The 26,919-nt window shown below is 42.5% G+C and overlaps 1 protein-coding gene across 4 annotated transcripts in view; it reads right to left on the minus strand.

Annotated features, from left to right (window-relative positions):
• armc3 (armadillo repeat containing 3) overlaps positions 1 to 13,804 on the minus strand; it is a 117,695-nt gene extending 103,891 nt beyond the window's left edge. For 3 of the 4 annotated variants that reach the window (XM_069914611.1, XM_069914612.1, XM_069914610.1), the window contains exons 1-2: positions 13,599 to 13,802; positions 7,544 to 7,592 (exon numbers count right to left, since the gene is read on the minus strand). In XM_069914611.1, coding sequence (XP_069770712.1) covers positions 7,544 to 7,591 — 48 coding nt within the window. In that variant the 5' untranslated portion in view covers position 7,592; positions 13,599 to 13,802. Of the gene's footprint in view, positions 1 to 7,543; positions 7,593 to 13,598 lie in introns of all 4 variants that reach the window. The other variant, XM_069914613.1, reaches the window with a different exon arrangement.
• Between the last annotated feature and the right edge of the window lie 13,115 nt (positions 13,805 to 26,919).

The following is a 26,919-nucleotide window of genomic DNA, read 5'->3' on the forward strand; positions in this document are numbered from 1 at the left end:
TTCCTCGGTATGGGGATTACCATTATCCACTAGATCCTATGCATGTTACATTAAACTACACCATCCACCCGGACCAGGAATATGAGGAGAGGTGGGACTCTCTAAAAGAAGGGAAGACAGAAACGATACATTGTCCATTTATCTTTGTAGGTAAGGAGGGAATAGCTGCTATGGTTGTCATGACAGAAGAACAAATGGAGTGGTTCTGCTTAGGAGTAGAAAGTGTGCCTCATGTGACCTTGGGTATTGACAAAGATCATCACGCTCGACAGCTGGGTCCGATGGTAAAGGAAGCGATAGGGTGTGAATACAGGCAGACAGAAATCCCGGGATATTCCACCTCGGAGGGAGGAAAATTTGTCAGACTGAATATTGAAGCATGGGACCAGGTAGTGAATGAGAAAGTAGAAAGAGACCGAGCCATAGAAGGAGAAAATATTGATCACAGAGACTCAGACAAATATCTTTCTAATCTGAGTCCACATATATGGACAACGGGGCCCTATGATGTGGGAGTAATAAAAGGAGAGGTATTTCTAGAATTGGCCAACCCCGGGCAGAAACCAATATGGAGAAAACAATACCGCTTGTCGCCCAGTCAGGAGGAGGGTATTAAAGGAACGATAGAAGGGTTAATGGAGTCAGGGGTTTTAAGGGCGGCACCTGACAGTATGTGGAACACGCCCATCATGCCTGTTCCCAAACAGGGTAGAAAAGACTGGAGGATGGTACACGACCTCCGGGAGATTAACTTGGCTACCAAGACTATCGGGAGACCAGTCCCAGACCCATATGTAGCACTTAGGGCTCTGAGTCCGGAGCACGAATACTATACTGTCATTGATCTGGCAAACGCATTCTTCTGCTTGAAATTAGCTGAGGAATGCCAAGACTGGTTAACTTTCACTTACCAAGCACATCGGTACACATACACTAGATTACCTCAGGGTTATAAGGACAGTCCAGGACTGTTCAATCAGGCCCTTAGCGAAATCCTAATGAAATTAAAGCTCCCGGAAGATGTTACACTGATTCAGTATGTAGACGACCTACTATTAGCAGGGAAAACGCCACATGGGTGCCTGACAGGGCAGCCAAACAGGTTACTGGTTATCATGAACATATACAGGGGATGATTTTGAGGTCCCATAACAAAAAAAATGAATCTGAAACTAAGGAGACTTGTAGCAGATTGAATGACTACACAGATGAGTTTTGTGGAGGAAGAGTGCTGTACAACTGGCTCCCCGCTAACTGGGATGGTCGGTGTGCTCTAGTAACCCTTAATGCGCCAGTGCTGATTGTCAAAAGGCAGGAGGGAGACGAGGATTCCCTAGAATTGCGCCACACAGAGAGTTGGCTGTGGAGAAAAAGGAGGAGTGTTGGACTCTTGGGGCCGGGAGGAAGGAACCCTGATGGGGTATGGATTGATGCCATTGGCCAAGCCCGGAATATTCCGGACGAATTTAAATTAGCCGATGAGATTGCAGCTGGGTTTGAAAGCTTTCCTGTTTTTAGTGCAATTTTTCCCATCACTGTAAATAAAAATGTTAATAGGATCAACCTTATTCACTATAATGTCCAGCGCCTTGCAAATTTGACCAGGGACGTTGTTGAGGCAATACATCAACAACTGTCAGAAACTTCCCTTATGACACTTCAGAATAGGATAGCGATTGATATGGTCCTGGCAGAGAAAGGTGGAGTGTGTGCTATGTTTGGAGATCTATGCTGCACTTCTATCTCTAATAACACAGGGCCAGATGGATCACTCACTAAGGGGTTAACGAAACTTAGGGCATTGGCGAAAGAATTAAAAGCCCAGTCTGGAGTCTCCAATCCTGTTTTATCCTGATTACAGGGAGTGTTTGGGAGATGGAGCACATTGTTAGGACAACTTTTGCTGGGTTTGTTCATTTCTGTATCAATTTTTATCACTTGTGGCTGTTGTTGTATTCCATGCATTCGAACGCTGGTCACGAGGACCATAGAGAAAGCCTTTGCTGACCGTGATGAACTGCCTCCGAAATATCAAGCTGTGCAGGCTGTGGAGCAAGACTATCTCACATTACAGGAGACGGAGAAAGTTGCTGAGATCGATCTGGAGTCTGAAGGGGAATGTGATGGGAAGGAGGGATTGTGAATTAGATTGTTACACATATAATTTTAACCTTGCTTGTAACCCAAATATTATAACATTGATTGTAACACAAACATTATTAATCAGATTGTAGAACAAGTATTATGAATTAGATTGTAGACCATATGTTAACTTGGGTATTTACTAATGTACGGGGGGTTAGCTAGTTTTTTGCTTGGGGGCAAATGGGATGAAACTTGTAAACGGGCAATGGGATCGGGGTGACGGATGGGGGGTGTACGCAAAGGAGGGTTGGGGGAACCCTCGCCCACCAGCCGAACTACCCTGTGAACAGAACCCGTATAGAGCTTGGCAATAATAGGCGAACTAATGTAACGCGGTGGTAGCATAGTCAGGGCGAGATTGTCCTCTAAAGAGGACAAAGGAGGGATTGTAAGGTAAAACATCATGAGATGGGAATGTGTAGGGAGTTACCCTGTACAGGGCAGTAACAAGAAGGGGAGGTGTCCTTGTACTCCTGTTAGGTAAAACATCATGAGATGGGACCGGAGAAGGAGTCACCCAGTACTAAGGAGTAACAGAATGCATCCTTGTACTTACAAGATAAGAGAGACATTGATGGATTGAGAGGCAGGAAGCTAGCAGGGAAAGGATAGCAACAGTTTTAGTCATTGGACAAGTAATGATATGATGATGTTCTAAGCATGTATCCAAGGGTATAAAAAATCACCATTTTGCTGATAACGGCAGAATGCATTCTCCGACTAACTTTGTTGGTCGCAAGTGTTACAATCCGGTAATAAAGAACAAAGAACCCTGATTTCGACTCAGTCTGGTGTTTGTCTCACTCATTCATGAACAATGCAGACCTAACACGCTACTGGGTGTTCCTTCACATCCCCACCGGTTCACGCCTGACAAGCTCCAGGTGGCGAAGGAGGAGTTTTTGCACCTGTTGGAACTAGGGATCATTCGATGGTCCGACAGCCTGTGGGCCTCGCCGCTCCACCTGGTCCCGAAAGCCTCCGGCAGCTGGCGTCCCTGCGGAGACTATTGATGACTCAACGAGGCAACAGTTCCTGATCGTTACTCCATCCCTCACATTCAAGACTTTACGGCCAACCTGCATGGTCTGAGGGTTTTCTCCAAGGTTGACCTGGTGCGCAGATATCACCAGATCCTGGCGCACCCTGAGGACATACCCAAGACGGCCATCATCATCCCCTTTCACTTGTTCGAATTCCTGCGCATGCCGTTTGGGCTCAAGAACACCGCTCAGACTTTCCAGCACCTCATGGACTCTGTGGGCAGGAACTTGGATTTCGTCTTTATTTATTTGGACAACATCCTCGTCGCCAGCAAGGACCAGGTGCAACACAAGGCCCACCTATGCACCCTTTTCTCCCGGCTGGCCGATTTTGGCCTTACTTTCAACCCAGCCAAGTGCCAGTTCGAGAAAGAGTCCATGCAGTTCGTGGGCCATACCATCACGGCCAAAGGAGCCAAGTCCACCGCTGCGAAGGTGGCCTCTTTCAGTGAGTTCCCAAGCCCAGACAGCCTCAAGGGGCTACAGGAGTTCACGGGTATGGTCAACTCTTACAACTGCTTCATCCCGGGAGCTGCACGCATCATGCAGCCACTATTCGCCCTCATCGCAGCCAAGCACAAAATGCTCACTTGGAACCCAGAAGCCTACACCGCATTCGAGGCCACCAAGGACGCCCTCACGAAGGCCACCATATTCGCCCACCCGCATGCCAACCTGCATATGCCTCTGTCACAGCTGTCGGTGCCATCCTGGAGCAGCAGGTGAATGGACATTGGAAGCCGCTGGCATTCTTCAGCCGCCTGCTCCACCAGCCAGAACGCAAGTATAGTTCCTTCGACCGCGAGTTACTGGGCATGTACCTGATGGTGCGGCATTTCCACTATTTTTTGGAAGGGAGGACTTTTACCATCTTCACCGACCACAAACCCTTCACCCAGGCGCTTGCGATGGCAAAGGATCCTTGGTTGGCCCGCCAGCAGCGTCACCTCTCCTTCGTGTCAGACTTTACCACTGACATTCGGCACAAGGCGGGGAAGGACAATGTGGTTGCCGATGCACTCTCGTGACCGGCCTCGACTTCAACCAGCTCGCCCAGGACCAGAAATCTGATGAGGAGACGAGGGCCTTCAAGACCGCTATCACGGGCCTGCAGTTCCAAGACCTCCTGACTCCGAGCGGCGAAGGCACCATCCTGTGTGATATCTCCATGGGCTACCCACGACCAGTGGTACCCCAGCAGTGACGTAGGCAGGTCTTCCGTCACATCCACGACCTTTCCCATCTGTCCATCAGGTCCATGGTCTGGATGGTGGCAGAACGGTTCGTATGGCATGAGCTGCGGAAGCAGATCATGGGCTGGGCCAGAACATGCACCCATTGTCAGACGTCCAAGGTACACAGGCACACCAGGGCACCCATACAGGAGTTCAAACATGTCCTGGAACGGTTCAGCCACATTCACGTGGACATCAATGGGCCCTTACCCATTTCCTGGGGCAATCATTACCTGTTTACGATGGTGGACCATACCACTCGCTGGCCTGAGGTGATCCTGATGCCAGACGCCTCCACCTACTCCTACTCCTGAGCATTGTTGCATGGTTGGGTCACCCAGTTTGACGTCCCGGGTCACCTCACCAGCGATCAGGGCGCCCAGTTCACATCTGCACTCTGGGCACAGCTTGCCAACAGATTAGGGATCCAGCAACACCGCACCACGGCCTAACACCCGCAAGCCAATGGACTGGTTGAACGTCTACACTGCCACCTTAAACCTGCCACACCAGTCCCGACTGGGCAGACGAACAGCCTTGGGTGCTCCTGGGCATCCACTCCACTCCTAAGGAAGATCTGCAGGCGTCATCTGCTGAGCTGGTCTACGGTGTGCTGCTGGCACTACCTGGTGAGTTCATCAACACACCTCACAATCCCCAGCAGTCGCCGCACGAACTACTTCCTCACCTCAGGGCATGCTTGGACTCGTTCGAACCCCCACCGCCGCTCAGGCATGGCACCCGCCCGTCTCACGTTCCTGGCAAACTGGTTTCCACGGAGTACGTTTTCATTCGGCGGGCCCCGACCGCGGCATCTCTGCAGCAACCGTACAAGGAGCCGTACAGGGTTGTACAGCGTTCCAGCTCCACGTTCACGCTGGACATGGGCGGCAGGCAGGACCTGTTCACTGTGGACAGGCTGAAGTCAGCGCACCTCGATCCCACTGAGCCCGTGGTTGTAGCCTAGCCCAAGAAGCGAGGCTGTCCGGCAAAAAAGGACATTGGCGCCAGTTCTGGGGGGGGGGGTTGCTGTGTGGCGGCTCACCACTAGGCAGGCGAACTGGCCCTGCTTGTAAGCCACGCGGCGGGGCAGCCGGCTAAAATGGCGCCATCGGGGGTGTTCCCTTCCTCCCAGCACGGGGCTCAGAAGCCTGCACTGGGGGACCACGTGACGCCCGAGTGATGTCAGTGCCCTACAGCGCGCTTCTCAGCCAGGTCGGAGTATAAGTACAGCCCAGCAGCCTGCAATAAACTAGTCTGCTCACTGAGCTCAACTCATCTGGTTGTGTGTGTTCTTTCAGAAGCAGTGTAGCTGCCGCTACAATACTGTAACTATTGCATCAAAGCCCCTGTTTGAAGGAATTGCAGCTTCCAATTTTGGCCTTCTGCACTTGAATTGAAGATATACTTCAATCAAACATTGTGAATGAGATTTCCTTAGAAAATACAAACACTCAGTTATGATAGTCATGAATCCTAAATAATTGTCTACTTAGCATAATATTTACATATGCATAAGCAAGTTTAGTTCCACTTTGGGATAACCACATTAACACCTTTGAAAGCAAAGCTGTTCTCCAGAATATTTTCACTGTCCAATATTTTACTTTTTTACCCCCCAGGAATTTATTCATTCTATTGTAACTTTGCATACTTCCAACATTTTGCTCTTTTTGTGCAAATTTGAACAGTGATTGTGATTCAATTTAGAATATAAGGTTTTTTTCCACCACAACATGAGATGAAAAGCAGAAGTTACAACATGATACCTTCCACCCTGACACAAACACTGGAATGCAAATAACTATTTTGGCAAATTTAGACGGTTCTTCAGGTGTGGCTAGCTCCTTTAGGATTGCCAGAAAACCTACAATGATGTTCTCTCCTGAATAAAGCCAATTTTTCTCCAGCTAAAGACTAAAAAAGACCAATGCTGTCACATTTGTTCCCACAATTAACCTTGTTTCAGCTCTGCAGCAACTTCATTACAAAGGATATATGAACTGGAAGGCAGCAGCGATGCATCAGTTCGTTACTGGCCAGAGCAGGAAAGGAAGTTACTGGGAAAAGTTCTGAAAGACTATACTAATTTATATTAAGAAAGAAATATGAAGATGAGACAGTATGGTTGATGTAGTCTTGATGAACTCGTAAGACCTTTGACAAGGTTCCACATTGAAGGCTAACCTGGAAGGCAAGAGCCCAAGGCAGGTTAGAAAATTGGATCCAAAGTTGACTTTGTAACAAGAGGCAGAGGATGATAGTGGCATATTATTTTTATGAATTTCTAAGACTGTGACCAGTGATGAACCACTGGGATCAGTGCCACACCCTTTGTGTTTTTTATGTACACATTAAATACTTGGATGTCACTATAAGATGTATGATTTGTAAATTTGCAGATGGCAAAATAAATGATGGTGTTTTTGATAGTCAGAATGGTGGACAGGTATCAATAAACTGGATGCTAAGCAGAGTCATGGCACAGAGATGGGAGTTAATCCTGGTAGATTTAAGGTGATGCCTTTTAGGAGATCTAATGAGGGGAGGACATACACAAGGATGCTTGCCATTGTTAGGTATAATTTAATATATAAGAGCATGGTTATGAGACTTTTGTTAGGCCACAGCTGCAACATTATGTACAGTTCTAGTTCTCACATGATGGAAAGAATCGGATTCCAGTGGCAAAGGTAGATTTCAGATGTAAAGAGAAACTGGTTAGATTGAGTTTCTTCTCAGGGGTTGAGGGGTGCCTTAATAGAGGTATACAAAATTATATGGATTTCAGATAAGGTAAATAGTAAGAGAGGTCTAAAGTTAGGAGGAAAATTTTAAAGGTGAGATGAGGAAATATATTTTCACCCAGAAGGTGGGTGCAATATTCTCTCAAGATATTTAAGAGGTATCTGAACTTATACTTGAATTGCCAAGACAAGGTAGGCTGCAGACTAGGTGCTGAAAAATGGAGTTAGAATATTAAATTGACAGTTGATATGGAGGGTTGAAATGCCTGTTTTTGTCCCACATGGTTCTGACTCTAAAAGTTTTAAATGAAATATTCACCATCTGATATATTAAATACAGTAGCTTTTGGAGATGTTTAAAACTGTGACTTACTGTATCTTTAGGAGATTGCTCAACTTCCTTCTTTTGCTTCTTACCCATCCTACATAAATCATAATTAAATATATAAAGACAAAATGCACAAATACGTTGACATTGCTGATATTTAATTTACGAAGAGCATTTCACAAAAGTCTCTGAAAGTATTTGGATGGCATGGTTAGCATGGCAGTTAGCGCAAAACCATTACAGTGGCAGCAACCCGGGTTGAATCTGGAGTTGTCTGGAGTTTCAACACCAAGAAGATTCAACACTTCCTCCAGTCAGAATAGAGATGGGTGGGTAGTTCCTATTGATCAAGCTCTGCTGTTTTAAGTGACTGAGTTACGAGCCCAGAAGACCCCAAAACCCAGCAGCATTAGATAGTCACCAAGACAAAGGGTTACTTCAACAAAAGTTGCTTTTAATTATCTTTAAACATGAAAACAGAATCACACTTTAACTTATCACTATTGACTTACTTTACCTAACTTAATCCAATTCTAAGCGTACATGTATGTAATATGTGTGTAAGTTCAGAAAAGTTTTTTGGTTCACAGTCCAATCTCACTTCTCATTCCTCCAAGTTCACTGGTTGCAGGCAATCCTTATACTGTGCACAGAATTTAACATTTATAAAGTTCACCAGGCTTTGATGCTTGAAAAGTAAGTGGTTCTTGTTGGTTTTCAGAGAGAGATTTGTTGCAAGCTGGACACCCACAACTGATTCCTTTTTAATCAGCCACTTCAGTGCCTTTCTGAAGAAACTTGCCCCCTCGGGGTTCTCCAGATGATAACCTCTTTCTTTCAGGTCCCCACAGAGTGCCTTTTTGTTTTTCTTATTCCAAGTGAAACATTAGATAGCCAGTCCTCTCCTCTTGCATGAACCACAAGGGCTTTGACCAGGCTGAACTAAGCACTCACAACCCGTCTTCCAAACCGGGTTTTCCACAAGCTTACCAGCTTGTCCTGTTCCAGTCCCAGCTGCTGCTGGGACTGTAAAACTGTGGGACTGTAAGACTGCAAAACTGACTTGTGTGTGTGTATGTCTCTCTCTCTAAGAGAAAAACCTGTTTGGCTCTCTCTGCTTGCAAACCCACATGACCCTCCTAGAACAGCAAGTTCCACTCCAGACAATCTGCAGTGCCGACAAGTTATTTCATCTGTTGCCTTTTTGTAAACAACAATCCATTAGCGAAGCCGCTTGGACACTCTCCAAAACTTTTGCAAAGGCTCTGGGGCTGACATGTCTAGATGACCAGAGCTCCAGTATTTTAAATAAAATCTGTTTTAAAGTGTTTGTATGTGACCTACACTAAAAACCCTGTTCTAATTTATCTCCCAAAAACATATCAAAATTCTGTCACAACTGAGATTGGTATTTTATGCACATAAGACTTGTAAATATATTCTACTCTTTGAGCAAATCACTCCATCTTTATGGAAAGAAACTGCTGCAGTCTCTGAAATAAATTTGGTTCCAACCACTCTGAATAAACTCTTTTCTGCGTTTATTTACTGCTTGCTGTTCAATAAATTGTTTGCCATGAGACCATTCAGTGCATCAGGCACAGCATTACAAATAGACAGAAGAAATAAAAAATAAGTCAAAATTTTGCTACTGTAATGATAGTGAACATGTAGCATACGGCTAAAAAGTATTAGCAACCTTTTCAGTTAATCTCAGAAAATCAGAAGTTGTCAGTGATACTCTGTCCTCCCTTTGAAATCCTAAACTAAATTCTAGCCAAAATCTTTTAAAATGTTTGCAGAGGTTGGAATAAAGATCAGTGCATACATGTGACATTAAGTACCAACTGAAAATATAGAGTCATAGAGTTCTCCAGAACAGAAGCAGGTGCTTGGCCAAGCCGTCCAATATTTTCCCATCTCAGCTCAGGATTAATAAACAAAGACCATGATTATTTAGCTAATCAGATTTCGGATTTATTGTCAGAGTGCATACAAGATATCACATACAACCCTGAGATTCCCTTTTCCTACGGACGCGGCAGAAATACTACAAATTGTAGTGCAAAAAATAAACTGGACACAGTGCAAACATGTAAACAATCAAAAGAACTGTAAACAGATATCGAATGTAAACAAACTGACTGTGCAATACAGGGAGAGCAAAGAAAATCAATAAAGTCCACAAGAGTCCTTAAATTAGTCTCTGATTGAGTTTGTTGTTGAGGTGTCTGATGGTGGAAGGGGTAGCAGCTGTACCTGAACCTGGTGGTACGAGTCTTGCAGCACCTATTCCTCTTTCTCGATGCCAACAATAAGAACAGAGCGTGTGCTGGGTGGTGTTGGTCTTTGATGATTGCTGCTGCCCTCCCTGTAGATGTACTCAATAGTGGGGAGGGTTTGTTCATAAAGTCCTGATCTGTGCCAACTACCTTTTGGAGGACTTTATGCTCAGGGGTATTGATATTCCCATACCAGACCATGATGCAAGTCATCATCACACTTTCCACCACATATCTGTAGAAATTTGCCAGGGTTTCTGATGTCATACCAAACCCCCACAAACTCCTGAGGAAGTAGAGGCACTAACATGCTTTCTTCACAATGCCATTGGTGTGTTGGGTCCAGGAAAGATCCTCCGAGATCGTGACTCCCAAGAACCTAAATGTGCTCACCCTCTCTACCGCTGATTCCCCACTGATCACTGGATTATATATCTCTTCCTTTCCTTTCCTGAAGTCAACAATCAGATCCTTAGTTTTGGTGACATTGAGTGCAAGGTTGGTGCACCATTCAGCCAAGTTTTCAATCTCCCTCCTGTACGCTGACTCATCCCCATCCTTTATACAACCCACTACCATGGTATCATCAGAAAATTTGTAGATGGTGTTATTGTATGTGCCCCCCATTATTTTATAAACCAAAACAAGGACCCCTCTTATACATTCAAGAGAGAAAATTCCCAACCTATCCAGCCCCTCCATTCAATCCTAGTAACATTATCATGAATCTCTTCTACACCCTTTCTATTCATGATATCTTGCCCATAGCCCAATGACCAGAACAGCCTTCAATAGTCTAAGTGTGGTCTCATTCAGGTCTTGTATTGTTATACCATGATGTCCTGGCTCCTGTATTCAAATGTATTGACCAATGCAGACACCTTCTTCACAACCCTGTCTACCTGTGTCTTTGCTTTCATGGAACTATTTCCCTGTTTCCCTCAAGTCTGTCTGTTCTTCAACACACACCAGGGCCCTACCTTTCACTGTGTAAATTCTACCCTGTTTTAACCTACCAAATTGCTATGCCTTGCATTTATCTGAATTAAATTATAATGTTAGATAATGCTATGAGTGAGAAAAAAAAGATTCAATGAGTCTCAAAAGCAAGGACTCTGATAGTCTAGTAGTAAATAATTTTATTAACAAAAGACAAGTGTGGGAAAATGGTAACAGGAATAAAACACATACGCCCACAATTTATAGATGAGCGTGGGGAAAAAAATAATCACACCAGAAATAAGACACATGTTCACAATTTATAGAAGACAAGCATGGGAAAATCACAACAGGGATAATATACACACAACAAACTGGGACAGATTATGTTATATTTTACATTATGTACAGATATGTTTTTGAAAGATAAATTGTGGGGGTTTTAGTTAGGTTATAAACAGATACACTTCAAAACAGATCTCATTTTAAAATGCAAGAGTTATCCATAAGATGGTGCCCACAAGTCTGCAAAAACAATGGATTCCAGGGCTAGAGATTTTCAGAATAAGGTGGAAATGGAAGGCTTCATCTTAGGAAACTGATAAGATCTCTCATGAATTGATTTTGAGAGTCAGCAAGCTGTTTTGGAAGGTCATGCAGTTTTGCAAGCAGAGAGAGTCAAACAGTGGAGAGAAAGACTGGCTGCTGGCTGCTGGGTTTCTGCAGTGGCTTTTGGAAGCTTGTTGGAAAACCCATTTTGAAGATGGGTTGTGAGTTCTGAGTTCAGCCTGTTCAAAGCCCTTGTGGTCCATACAAGAGGAGATGGTTGGCTGTATAATATTTCACCTGAGATAAGGGAAACAGAAAAGGAACTCTGTAGTCACCTGAAAGAAAGAGGTTATCATCTGGAAAACCCTGATGGGAAAAGTGGCTGATTGGAAGGAATCAGTTTGTGTGTCCAATGAGTAACAAATATCTCTCTAAAAACCAATAAGAACCTTCCTGACCAGTAACCATTTACCTTTCAGGCACCAAAGCCTGGTGAAGATCCATAAATGTTAAATTCTGTGCACAGTATAAGAATTGCCTGCAACCAGTAAATTTGGAGGAATGAGAAGTGAGATTGGACTGTGAATCAAAGAACTTTTCTGAACTTAGAATTAGAAGAGGGCTAAGTTAGGTTAAGTTGATAGTAATAAGTTAAAGTTTGATCCTGTTTTTATGTCTAAAGAAAATTAAAAACTACTTTTGTTTAAATAACCATTTGTCTTGGTGAATTTCTATTGTTGCTGGGTTTTGGGGTCCTCTGGGCCCGTAACATTACAATCAAGGAAAAATAACATGATATCCACCACCTCTTGACACAGTTCTATGCTACAAGGGACACTATAACTAAAACACTCCCAACCCTATAACAGGGCACACCTTAACAATGATTTCTCCAGCGCTGTTCCATGGTACTCAGGCAAAGAGGTGCTCTTTATAGTACTGGAGAGATGGGGGTCCAGTCCAGGTAATTAACAGGAAACAATGGGTCAGTGCCAGCAAGGTTGATTACAAAGGTCAATGGCCCAAGGACAACTATAAACATATTTAAATTAGCCAACTGCAAGGTGTGTACTAATTAGTGGCCAGAGTCCAACCTTGATTGACAGGTGATGTGACTTCCAGTAAATTTCAGAGGGGGGAGGACATATGACCACCTGCAATACACACATTCCAGACAGGCAGAGAGGTCATGTTTCCTCCACCCACACACAAGAGATACCTTTCTTCATTATCCACAATACCATCAATTTTGGTGTAATTTGCCAACTTATGAACCATACTAACCAAATTTGTCATCCAGGTCATGAATATAAGATGACCAACAACAGTGAACTCTGCTGGCATACCATTATAACCATAAAACAATTAGTGTACAGAAACAGGCCATCTTGGTCACGCTAATTTTCCAATTTAAGTGATAGTGCCTCTCATATGGACAACAACTATCCACTATCATCCTTTATCTCCCATCATCAAATCAATTCTGTATCCAATTGGCCTCATCATGGATCCCACGCTATCTGAACTTCTGGACCAGCTTAACCACGTGGGACTCTGAAAAGCCGCGCGAAAGTCGAAGCAGACGACGTCTATCTCCTTTTCCTTATCAATCTTTTCGGTCACTGCCTCAAAAACAAAATCAATCAAATTGGAGAAAAACGAATTCACTGTACAATGAATGCAATGCAGCTCCCTTTTAAGGATGGGGTCTTGAGATGGTGCACCGGGAATTCCACAAATGTGCACTTCAATGGGGGGGGGGGGGGCGAGGGTCTTTCAAATATGCATACTTTCTTACTTTAATTTCAGAACAGAAAATCCTATTCCAATGACAACATGGCAAACTGGGTAAGGATTCCCATCCCAAGCCATTTTTTAAAAAAAAAGGAAAACCGCTTCAGATCAAGTGTTTTATATATGTAATTCTCAAGTAGCTTAGCAATTTATGTCCCTTGAATCTGGAATATTAAAGCAAGACAGGTTCTCTCTCTCACTCTCCACCAACCATCCCCATCCGATGAAAGTTGATCAACTGAATATTCCCCACAATTTCTTTGATTTCAGATTTCTGGTATGCACAGCATTTTAAATGCCTAGTTATTTTGAGCCTGTTTAATTGCTTTTATCAGGTATAGCTGCAATCACCTATGTTGATCTAGAAATAAGGGTTATAGTTATCCGGCTTTAGCTTAATTCATAATAATTTCGGTAAAAGGGATCAGTTGTACATTGATGCTCTTCCATAATGTCCTGTGAATCAATAATAACAGGGGAAAGCTGCAACATTATCAAAACAAAATGTCATCTATTTGGAAGGCTGGCTTTCTCACCTCGAATTATTGGCGATGATTGCATGAGACTAAAACTTTTCCCAGCGTCATGGAGATGTTTATGATGCGAACGTGCACTTTAGATGCGGCTTTAATGACCCTGGTCCGTCCGGCCTCAACGAATCCTCAATCTGGACAGGCCTCGTCGAAGGCCCAGTACTCGGGAACGCGGCTGGTTGCTTGGCGACAGGCAGACGCCGCGCAGTCCGGTCACGTGAGCTGCATCTCCCACGGGCAGGCCCATGGGATGGAAGTCGAGCAGGTTCTTTTTCACTGCCCCTGAACTGTAAGTTTAATTTCCAGCAATATGAAAGTCACTTCCTTTTACAAACTGCCTAACTTTAGATCCTTGCTGCAAAAGGTGCCACATTCTTGAATGACTGAGGGTTTTCAAACCTGTGGAAAAAAATCCTTTCAGTAATGGTGCACAGCCTGTCGTGTGATGAATGTGCATGAAATTCTTAGGCATTCTTTTTGGTTCCCCTTTCTGATGACCTACTAGTCCATGTAGAATGCTGATCCACCATCCCGCAAACACAAATAAATGGAATTTCAAGCCCTGAAGAATAAAAATGCTGCTTGAGGACCATCTCACAACTTGTACGTGGTGTTCCTGTGGAAAGAGGGGTGTGCATTTACAAATACTGTACTGCGTTTCTCTAGCGCCGTTGCAAACCACATGCTCACAATTTGGGTCACTTTCAGGCGAGATCATGCCAATCGCAAAATTGTGTTTTTTATCCGCTCTTAATTATTTAAAATTTACATCTCATTCATAATTGGAACTTAACGTTACATGCCCCCAACCCCAAACGGACTGAGAGGAACCGAGAGCTAGCTCACGAAGCTTGCTTGTTGTTTTTACTTTGACACAGAAGGATTCTGTTCGGCCAATTGGCCTGGTTTAGTTCTCGACAGAGTAATCTCATCAGTTGAATTCCCACCTCCTTATTTCCCTGTGGGCTACCACTTATTTTTTTTTCTCACCTATCAATTCACATTTGATTGTTTTTGCCACTTACTTGCACTGAAGAATAATTTAGAGTCCGTAGTTAATTGCCTGCATGACTTTTGAATGTGAAAGTAGACTGGAGTATCAGGGAGGTCAGGAATAAATCCAGGTTACTGGGTCTTGTAAAGCCCCAGCGCTAATTGCTGTTCCACCATGTCAGCCATCCTGTAAGTACAAAATTGAGGAAAGACCAAATTGGAACACAGAAATGCTGGAGGAACTCAGCCAGTCTCGCAGCATCCATAGGAGGTAAAGATATATTAAGGGCATGAACCCTTCCTCAAGGTTTGAGTTAAGAAACAAAGCATCTGAATTAAATGCTGGGGAAAGAAAGGAGGAAGAGTGGGAAGAGCCCAGACCAACAGACAAAAAGTGTTAATTGGATATGATGAAGGAAGAATTGATTTTGACACTGAAAAGAGACAGGGAAAAGAGGGAGAAAGACAGTTAGAGCAGGGTTTCCCAACCAGCGGTGCTATCTCTTGGGGATGTGAAATAGGATTCCAGGGAGTGCGAGATTACATTTCAGGTTTTTTTTGTTTATATTAAGGATACTGTCCTATATATTCAAGATAAAAATATCGATTTTTTTAAAGTCCAAATTAAAGATGGGGATGTCCTTTTTTTTCTCTATTCAATAAAATGAGATTCTCTATGAATTTCAGCGCGTCAAAACGCGCTGTTTCCTTTTAAATGTCATCGCCCTATAACTTTTTTTTAAATCGGGACATTTAAAATGGGGGCCAAACTTGTTGTTTCGTGTTTTGTAGCGAATTACATTCGATTTTTATTTCTTATTATTTATTTGTGTTATGTAAATTATTAATTAACCCTTCATTATGTCAAAAGAAAAAGGCAATGGAATGATGATGATGTGCAGTTTGGTTTCACTTGCACCGGAACAACTGAGGATCTGCAAAAACCCCAGTGCATGCTTTGTATCGCTGTCTTTTCAAAAGCAAATTTGAAGCCATCTAAGCTGCAGGAACACTTCAACAACCGGCATGGGGGAGCAGATGTTGCAGGCCATGATGTTGAATCATTGAAATCTAAAAGGGCCCGCTTTGATTCTCAAGCAACCCTTCCAAATTTAGGTTTTATATCTGCTGACAAACCACTGCTGATCGCTTCACACCACATGGTGTATAAAGTAGCCAAATCCAAGAAGTCCCATACAATTGCGGAAGAGGTGATAAAACCGTGTGCATTAGAAATGGCAACAATTGTTCTGGGAAAAGAAGCTTCAAACTTAAATTAGAGCTGTTATCAAATTATGATATTCAGAGCCATATTGGTGATTTGATTTGGACATTTTGGACCAAGTTATCGCATTTATCAGGGCTAGTCCCTTGAAAATCTCTCTCCAGTTGAACGAAACAACTGATGTTGCAAATTGCAGTCAACTCATCGCATTAGTGAGGTATGTCCATGATGGTGTCATAATGGAAGATTTCCTGTTCTGTGAAGATCTGAAAACAACCACAAAAGGAAAAGATGTCTTCCAGTGTATGAAGGACTTCTTTGCGAAATATGACTTAGATATCCAAATTATTGGTTCTGTGTGTATCGACGATGCCCCTGCGATGCTAGGAAATAAATCAGAATTTTTTGCACTGATGAAACAAGAGATTACGCACTGGCAAGGTACCCACTGTTTTCTTCATCGACATGCTTTGGCATCAAAAACATTGTCTCCAAAATTGAAAAAGGTCCTTGACACTTCTGTGAAGACCATCAAATGGATTAGGGGTCGTGCTCTGAACCACCGCCTCTTCAAGTCGCTTTGTGAAGATTTTGGAAGTGAGCATTCAGTTTTGGTTTTCCACATGTAAGTCCACTGACTGTCACGTGGGAAAGCTTTAATGCGCTTCTTCGAACTGCGAGAAGAAGTCAAAGCTTTTCTGAAGGAACGTGACTATGATCTGCCCAGGGAAATGGAATCACTAGAATTCAACCAAATGCTAGCCTATTTTAAGTGATATTTTCACTCATATGAATGACCTGAGTGTATCTGTTCAAGGGAAAAACATAAACATATTGAAATGCTGCTAAAAGTTAAATGCTTTCAAATAAAAGTTATATCTTTGATGTCGACGAGTTAAAAGAGGGAATCTTTTAAATTTTCCATCACTCGAAGAAATGGTTGATGACGATGAGTCCCTAATTCCAAGTGTGTGTGAAGAAATTGTGGATCATTTGGAAATACTATCAAAGTCATTTGATGGATATTTTGGAGGAGGAGAACTGGAAACTTCTGAAGAATGGATTATAAATCCATACTCCTTCAATTTGGATAATATGTCGGATGATGAAGAGCTGAAGGAAGATCTTATTGAACTGAGCACAAATCGTGCTCTTAAAATGCAGTTTGAAAGCAAAACTTTCGAACAATATTGGCGTTCGGCAATGGACATGTTTCCAAGACTTTGTGAAAAAGCACTAACTGTGCTCATCCCATTCGCGACGACATACTTACGCGAGTCTGGATTTAGTGCCCTTTTGTCAATCAAGAGAAAACCTAGAAAGCGCTTGGGTGCACAGGCAGAGACGCGGGTTGCTGTCACCAACAAAGTGCCATGTTTTGAAAAACTCTTAAACAATCAACAGGGACAAAAGAGTCATTAAATTTAAATTGGCTTATGAACATTTGAACATTAGTTCTTTAATTTTTTTTAAAGAAATTTCATGCATGGATGAAAATTTAATTTTTTTGTATGGTTTATGCAACTTTTAATTTGTAATATTTTTTTCTTTTCCATATGTTTCATTTTTGTTTATATATTATTAAAAATTGATTATACAAATTTGTTTTGGTCACCTTCACCTTTATTCTTAAATAAATTATTACTTTAAGGGGTGCAAGAACATATTAAAGTTTTTTAGGGGTGCGGGGCATAAAAACGGTTGGGAACCACTGAGTTAGAGGAAAGGAGAGGGGTGAAGAATTTGAGGGGTGGGTGCAGGTTTATAGAAACCAGAGAAGTCGATATTAATGCTATCCAGTTGATGGGTGCCAGATGGACAATGGGGTGTTGTTCTTCAATTTGTGGGTGGTCCTAGTCTGGCAGTGCACGAGACCATGGACAGACACGTCAGTAAGGGAATGGCACAGAGAATTGAAATGGGTAGCCACTGGGAGATCCACACTACTGCGCAGGACAGAGCTGATGTGCTCAAAAAAGCAATCTCCCAGTCTGTGCCCAGTTTCTCTGATGTAGAGGAGACCGCAATGGGAACATAAACTTCTCCGGCTTCAGTTTAAACCTAATCCCCACCTTCCCCCATCATCAAGATATGAATGTGTTTTCTCACTCATATCTTGAGGAAGGGCACAGGCCCAAAACATTGGTAATACATCTTTACTTCCCATGGATGCTGAGAGACTGGCTGAGTTCCTCCAGCATTTGTGTTTTGACTACAATCATAGCATCTGCAGACTTTCATGTTTCAAGGACTTGATTTGCTACACTTGGTCTTCAAACTTCAATTATATGCCATGGCTTTCACCAACTTTATCAGGACTGACATGGATGGGTGTGTGTCCAGGCGTACATACCAGGATTATGAATCAAAGAATTCGCCACCTGCTGATGAGCTGGGTTGATGACATTTAAGACCAGTGCTCCAGATCTCTTCAGGAATTTCAGGTGTGACCGACAGGCTATCTCAACATCAAAGAAGCAATTCTGAGTGAAGATAGTGTTATGAGCCCAGAAGACCCCAAAATACAGCAGCACAAAAAAATAGTTACATAAACAAAAGTTGCTTTTAATTTTTTTTAAACATAAAAACTTTATGTTTAAAGTTTAATTATTACTATTAACCTAACTTAACCCCCTTCTAATTCTAAGCACACATGCATGTAATGGGTATATGTTCAGGAAAGTTCTTTGCTTTAATAGTCCAATCATTCACTTATCACTTCTTCAAGTTCATCAGTATCAGACAATTCTTATTCTGTGGATAGAATTTAACATTTATGAATTTTCACCAGGCTCTTGTGCTTAAAGATAAATGGTTACCACTCAGGAAGGTTCCTGTTGGTTTCAGAGAGAGATGTGTTACTCGTTGGACACACACAAACTGATTCCCTCTAATCAGTCACTTCAGTGTCTTGCCGAAGAAACTTGCTCCATCATGGGTTTTCCAAATGATAACCTCTTCTTCCAGATCACCACAGAGTTCCTCTTGTTTCCCTTATTTCAGGAGAAACGCTCTAGCTAGGCATTTACTCTTGTAAGGACTACAAGAGTTTTCAACAGGCTGAACTCAGAACTCACAAGCCATCTTCATAATGGAGTTTTCAACAAGCCTGCCAGCTTGCCATGTTGCAGCGTCCAAAAGCTTCTGCAGAACTGTAGAATTCACTTCTCTCTCTAAGAGAAGAAATTCTGTTTTTTTTTCTCTCGCTGTTTGTAAAAACTAAAACACCTCCCCAAGGCTCCAAATCCCAATCCTTGAAAGATCATATCAGCCTCTGAGCATGGACATTATCCATTTGCACCTGCTTCTGAAGTTCCTTCCAAAGCAGTTCCATTGTCTTTTGCAAAGCCACTAGTACCTGAATGTCTGGCTTCAACCAAACTCTTGCATTTTAAATGAGATGTGAAGTGTAAGTATCTGTTTGTGAAGTGACCTGCACTAAACCCCCACAATATATCTCTTTTAAAATCATATTAATATATATATATATAAAATATAATACCCATAGCAATAGAAACAGAATCAGATACTTGCCAGCTCTTCTTTGGCTTGGCTTCGCGGACGAAGATTTATGGAGGGGGTAAAAAGTCCACGTCAGCTGCAGGCTCGTTTGTGGCTGACAAGTCCGATGCGGGACAGGCAGACACGATTGCAGCGGTTGCAAGGGAAAATTGGTTGGTTGGGGTTGGGTGTTGGGTTTTTCCTCCTTTGCCTTTTGTCAGTGAGGTGGGCTCTGCGGTCTTCTTCAAAGGAGGTTGCTGCCCGCCAAACTGTGAGGCACCAAGATGCACGGTTTGAGGCGTTATCAGCCCACTGGCGGTGGTCAATGTGGCAGGCACCAAGAGATTTCTTTAGGCAGTCCTTGTACCTTTTCTTTGGTGCACCTCTGTCACGGTGGCCAGTGGAGAGCTCGCCATATAACACGATCTTGGGAAGGCGATGGTCCTCCATTCTGGAGACGTGACCCATCCAGCGCAGCTGGATCTTCAGCAGCGTGGACTCGATGCTGTCGACCTCTGCCATCTCGAGTACTTCGAAGTTAGGGGTGTAAGCGCTCCAATGGATGTTGAGGATGGAGCGGAGACAACGCTGGTGGAAGCGTTCTAGGAGCCGTAGGTGGTGCCGGTAGAGGACCCATGATTCGGAGCTGAACAGGAGTGTGGGTATGACAACGGCTCTGTATACGCTTATCTTTGTGAGGTTTTTCAGTTGGTTGTTTTTCCAGACTCTTTTGTGTAGTCTTCCAAAGGCGCTATTTGCCTTGGCGAGTCTGTTGTCTATCTCATTGTCGATCCTTGCATCTGATGAAATGGTGCAGCCGAGATAGGTAAACTGGTTGACCGTTTTGAGTTTTGTGTGCCCGATGGAGATGTGGGGGGGCTGGTAGTCATGGTGGGGAGCTGGCTGATGGAGGACCTCAGTTTTCTTCAGGCTGACTTCCAGGCCAAACATTTTGGCAGTTTCCGCAAAGCAGGACGTCAAGCGCTGAAGAGCTGGCTCTGAATGGGCAACTAAAGCGGCATCATCTGCAAAGAGTAGTTCACGGACAAGTTTCTCTTGTGTCTTGGTGTGAGCTTGCAGGCGCCTCAGATTGAAGAGACTGCCATCCGTGCGGTACCGGATGTAAACAGCGTCTTCATTGTTGGGGTCTTTCATGGCTTGGTTCAGCATCATGCTGAAGAAGATTGAAAAGAGGGTTGGTGCGAGAACACAGCCTTGCTTCACGCCATTGTTAATGGAGAAGGGTTCAGAGAGCTCATTGCTGTATCTGACCCGACCTTGTTGGTTTTCGTGCAGTTGGATAATCATGTTGAGGAACTTTGGGGGACATCCGATGCGCTCTAGTATTTGCCAAAGCCCTTTCCTGCTCACGGTGTCGAAGGCTTTGGTGAGGTCAACAAAGGTGATGTAGAGTCCTTTGTTTTGTTCTCTGCACTTTTCTTGGAGCTGTCTGAGGGCAAAGACCATGTCAGTGGTTCCTCTGTTTGCGCGAAAGCCGCACTGTGATTCTGGGAGAATATTCTCGGCGACACTAGGTATTATTCTATTTAGTAGAATCCTAGCGAAGATTTTGCCTGCAATGGAGAGCAATGTGATTCCCCTGTAGTTTGAGCAGCCTGATTTCTCGCTTTTGTTTTTGTACAGGGTGATGATGGTGGCATCACGAAGATCCTGAGGCAGTTTACCTTGGTCCCAACAAAGCTTGAAAAACTCATGCAGTTTGGCATGCAGAGTTTTGCCGCCACCCTTCCAGACTTCTGGGGGGATTCCATCCATACCTGCTGCTTTGCCACTTTTCAGTTGTTCGATTGCCTTATATGTCTCATCCAGGGTGGGAACCTCATCCAGCTCTAGCCTTAGGGGCTGTTGAGGGAGCTGGAGCAGGGCAGAATCTTGGACTGAGCGGTTGGCACTGAAAAGAGATTGGAAGTGTTCTGACCATCGGTTGAGGATGGAGATCTTGTCGCTGAGGAGGACTTTGCCGTCTGAGCTGCGCAGCGGGCTTTGGACTTGGGGTGAGGGGCCGTACACAGCCTTTAGAGCCTTGTAGAAACCCCTGAAGTCGCCAATGTCCGCGCTGAGCTGGGTTCGTTTGGCGAGGCTAGTCCACCACTCATTTTGGATCTCCCGGAGTTTGTGCTGAAGATGGCTGCATGCGCGACGGAAAGCTTGTTTCTTCTCTGGACAGGACGGCTTTGTAAGGTGAGCCTGGTGGGCATCTCGCTTCTTTGCCAGTAGCCAGGGCAGCTGGCTACTTGCCAGCTATGCCAGGGCTTATAGGTCATTTCATCCTACAAGGTGAAACCTTACATTTTAAATGGCTGTAATGCTTCACTCCCTGATGAGCTGAACTTTTATTCTTACTTTCAAAAGAAAAATTTAACTGAACCAATGAGAATCCCTGCAGAAGTTGGTAACCCTGTGATATCTGTCTCTAAAGCCAACATCAGATCATCTTTCAAGAGAGTTCACCCTCTTGAAAGGTGTCAGGCCCTGATGGCATACCTGGCAGGGTACTGAAATCTGTTCATGGAATGTTTACAGACATTTTCAATCTCTTGCTGTTGCAGTCACAAGGGCATTAATGATTGTGGTGCCCAAGATGAGCAGAGTGAACTAGGTCAATGACTATTACCCAGTAGCACTCACATCTACTGTAATGATGTGGTTTGAGAGGTTGGTCAGAATTAATTTATACCTAAGTGAAGATCTGAACCCACTGCAATTCACTTAATGCCACAATTGTTCCACAACAGATGCAATCTCATTGGTCTTTCCTAGGTCCTGGATCACCTGGAATAGGTACATCAGGCTGCTTTTCATTGATTACAGCTCAGCTTTCAACAGCACAATCCTTTCAGTACTCATCATCAACCTTCAAAACCTGAGCCTCTGCACCTCCCCTTGCAACTGGATCCTTGACTTCATCACCAGTAGACCACGATCACTGTGGATTGGTAATGACTCCTCTTCACCTCAAGGATGTGTGTTTAGCCCACTCTCCCTACACCTATGACTGCGTGGCTAAGCACAATTCAAATGCCATCTAATCAATATGTTTGAGACATTGTTTTCTTTACAGACATTAATATGGAAAAATATTTTGATGTATTTATTCTGTATCTATTCTGCTGGTGGGGAGCCCTGACAACAGCAGATATACAATTTTTAAAATCACTATTAACACCTTGTGAGATGATGGTTTAAAAGGGAAGTCCACTCAATTAATCTGAAAAACAAATAGTACTTATCTGTTGTAATGGACATCTGGCAACATTCAATGTAAGAATATATTGTTTGTTAATGGCCATTGGCTCTGCTCACAATCCCAATCCCACTCAGTCCATCTAAACTTTCTTTTACTTATGCAAATGATCAAACAGCTTCCTGTCGTGTGATAAATCACTACAGAAAATTGTTTTAATCAAGCATTTGACAGAAGAAATTGAAGGAATATGGAGAAGTATCGGGGTACAAGATCAACGCAAATAAAAGAGAAGCGATGCCAATGAATAATGTGGATTTCACAAAGTTTAAGAAAGATTCACAATTTAAATGGCAAACACAAGCAATCCGATACCAAGGTATTCAACTAGATAATAATCTAGACTATCTATACAAATTAAACTATCAGCCATTAATGAAGAAATTACAAGATGACTTAGAACATTGGAAGGATTTACCACTAACACTGATAGGAAGGGTAAACTGCATAAAAATGAATATCTTCCCAAGGATACAATACCTATTTCAATCGTTACCAACTCACCTAACAGAGAAATTCTTCAAGGAGCTAAAGAAAATAATAAGGAAATTCTTATGGGGGGGGGGGGGAAACCGAGGATGGCACTAGATAAATTAACAGAATGGTACAAATAAGGGGGCTTACAGCTACCAAACTTTAAGAATTATTATAGAGCAGCACAATTAAGATACCTATCAGATTTTTATCAAACAAGGGAAAAACTAGATTGGACCAGATTAGAGCTAGATAAAATAGGGAAGAATGTACCTGAACATGTACTATATAAGTGGGATGAAAAGCTGGTGCAACAGGGGAATTCACCAGTACTGCACCATCTGCTCAACATTTGGAAGAAGATTCACGTATAAAGGAAAAAAAAACAAATGATCAACTACCAAAATTAATATTGGCGCAAAATCAACTAATCCCTTTCACAATAGATAACCTTTCCTTTAGTGAGTGGAAGAGAAAAGGGATCAAAAGAATAGAAAATTGTTTTTCGGGAAATAAATTATTATCTTTTGAACAAATGAAGTGCAAATATGGTATAACTCACGGTACAATGTTTGCATACCACCAACTGAAAACCTACTTGAAGGACAAATTGGGAAGCAGGCTGAGATTACCAGAAGGAAGCAGTTTTGAATATGTGATTACAGACACAATGATAATTAAAAGATTTATAACAAACATGTACATCAAACTACAAGAGAAAGAGAACAATGAAATAAGCTGTAAACCCAAACAAAAGTGGGAACAAGATCGAAACATAAAGATAAAGAATGAAACATGGGAAAAGCTATGCTCCGGAACTATGAGAAATACAATAAACACGAGGTTACGCATGATACAATATGATTAGTAACACAGGCTATACACCACGTCCCAAAAGTTAAATAAATGAGACCCAACAGTATCAGATAGATGTTTTCGCTGTAAGAAGGAAACGGGACAACAGTACATGCAATTTGGGCATGTGAGAAAGTGGAAAAGTTTTGAGAAGATCTAAATCAGGTATTAAATAAAATCACAAAAAGCAACATACCAAAAAATCCAGAGATCTTTCTTCTAAGTAATATAAGAAGTAAAGAACTTGGCCTTGATTTGGATGGAGCACAAAAAAAGATTTATTATGATAGCCTTAGCTGTAGCAAAAAAATGTATTATGTCAGCCTGGAAATCAAAAGATAGCCTGAGAATACAGCAATGGTACATAGAAATGAATAAATATATTCCATTAGAAAAAATAACAGATAATTTAAGAAATAACATCACAGTATTCGAACAAATTTGGGAACCGTACATGGAACACAACAGAGAAGTCCTACCGCGGACCTCCACCACCTAAAATGACAGAATGAGAAAAAGACGAAATGAACTGACCCAGTGTGTAATAGTAGATGACACAATTTTCTTGTTTATTTTAATTGTGTGATGATATTGTTTAATGGATTTAATGTATCATATATGTTGAACGTTGAGTGGGTGGGGAGGGAGGTAGGAAGGAGGGAGGGAAGGGAGAGGGGAAAAAGGGGAGAAAATGACACTGTATATTCAATAGGGAAAGGTTATGTGTATCTTGGTCAATATGGTTCATAGTGTGAAAAATAAATTTTAAAAAATCAAGCTTTTGACCACGCCAATTTATTTTACAATGTTAATTGAACATGTCAATGTATAATAGTTGAAATACACAATGTAACTGTTCAATACTGATGATAAAACTGTTGCTGCCTTTTACATCATACTTTATAATAGGTTTAATATGATAATAGTGTTAAATACATTCTGCTATTATTATTCTTTTGATTGGAGTTCAATCCAGATAAGTGTGAAGTGATTCAATTTGGAAGATTGAAATTGAAGGTGGAGAATGTGGTTAATGGCAGGATTCTTATCAGTGTAGAGGAACTGAGATCTTGGGATCCATAGATCACTTAGGTTGATAGGGTAGTTAAGAAGTTAAGAATTTAGACATAGCGACCATTTTGGTCCACAAATTTGTGCCACCCAATTTACACCCAATTAACCTACAACCCCCCAGTACATTTCAAACAGTGGGAGAAAATCAACGCAGACACAGGGAGAGCATACAAACTCATTACAGGCAGTGTGGGATTCGAACCCAAGTCCCAATCACGGGCTCTGTTAAGACCTTGGGCTAACCACTATGCCAACTGTACTGGCCCTACTCCATTCATAGAAAAGAGATTATATAGAGGGGAACATTCTATGTTGTCCTTCATTAATTGCAGAATTGTGTTCAAGAGCTGTCAGGTAACTTTGTAGCTCAATAAAACTCTGGTTAGACTACACTTGGAATATTGCATTCAGTTCTGGTCACTTCATTACAGGAAGGATGTAGATGCTTTAGAGCGGATGCAGAAGAGATTTAGCAGGACGTTGCCTGGATTGGAGAATATGTCAAATCAGGCAAGGTTGAAGGAGCTAGGGCTTTTCTCTTCAGAGCAATGAAGAGGTCATAAGGTGTATAGGATTATGATGTGCTCAGGGTGGACATCCAGCATCTTTTCTTTGGTGACAATAGGGAATACCAGAGGACATTGGTTTAAGGTGAGAAAAGGAAAGTTTAGGGTAGATCTCAGAGGTAAGTTTTTTTTTACTTAGAATTGTGGGTGTTTGGAATGTATTGCCGGGGTGGTGGTGAAGACGGGTACAAAATGGAATTCAAAAGACTTTTAGATGGGGAGGTCACGTGATGGAGTAGTGGCTGGTTGTGGAAAACCAGCCCTCCTCAGAGAAAATTTTAAAAAAGGTTGTAAAAAAATACTAAAAAAAATCACAAGATAAAAACCACAAGAAGAATTTAAAGATAGCACCAAAGAAAGAAAGGTTAACAATATCAACTAAAGAAGAATGAAAGAAATCACCAGAAAAAAAGGCCTTACCGATATCCATGAGCTGGGGACTCTCCCCAAGAAGATGGCCCGATCAACGAAGTCGGTGAGCGGGCCACTGAACAGCGATGCCCCCCAGAGCACTCTCAATCAGTGGCTGACAAAACCTGAAAAAGAAATGCCAGCATGCATGCACGACTCTTCGTGCATGTGCAATACGCATAATATGCGAGAAGCCATTGATATGGTTGCCGGCGGTGGGATGCTGCATTGACAGTTGGAGAGATCATGGAGGAGACATCCTCACGCATGCATGGAAATAATAATACTGAAATGAATGGTAGAAACGAACGCCGACAGCGAGACACTGGATCGACAGTTAGAGAAGTTGTAAAAGAGAGATCACCAAAAGAAGGAGCCACACAGAACTCACAAATAGACGTTGAGAAAATAAATCAAGATGAAGATAAAAACTTGCAGGAAGAAATACAAAGTAAAAAACAGAAACAGTTGATTGACAAAGAATATTTTGATAATCAAATAAAGATGCTAATGGACATAATGACTGAGTTCAGTATTATTAAAAAACTATTCAAGAAACAGATTAAAAAATACAAAGAATGGAGAAAACTATCACAGATATGAGAAAAAGAACTGATGAGGTGGGAGGCAGAGTGATAGGTATAGAAATGGAGGTGATTAAACTAAGAGAAAAGTTGGAAGATAGAAATTAAGAAAACACACAATTTATTAGCCCCAAAAATTGACATTATAGAGAATTTCAACAGACAAAATAATATAAAAATAGTGGGTGTGAAAGAAGGTGAAGAAGGGGCAGAATAAAAGGATTTATAAAAAGATGGATCCCACAGATCTTGTGAGTGGAAGAACTCCAAGAAGAAATAAAAATTGAAAGACCCCACAGAGCGTTGGTGCCAAAGCCACAGCCAAATCAGAAACTACGCTCCATACTAATAAAACTATTACAATATACAACGAAGG

Source organism: Narcine bancroftii, chromosome 1 (genome assembly GCF_036971445.1).
Source record: "Narcine bancroftii isolate sNarBan1 chromosome 1, sNarBan1.hap1, whole genome shotgun sequence".
Lineage (NCBI taxonomy): Eukaryota > Metazoa > Chordata > Chondrichthyes > Torpediniformes > Narcinidae > Narcine > Narcine bancroftii.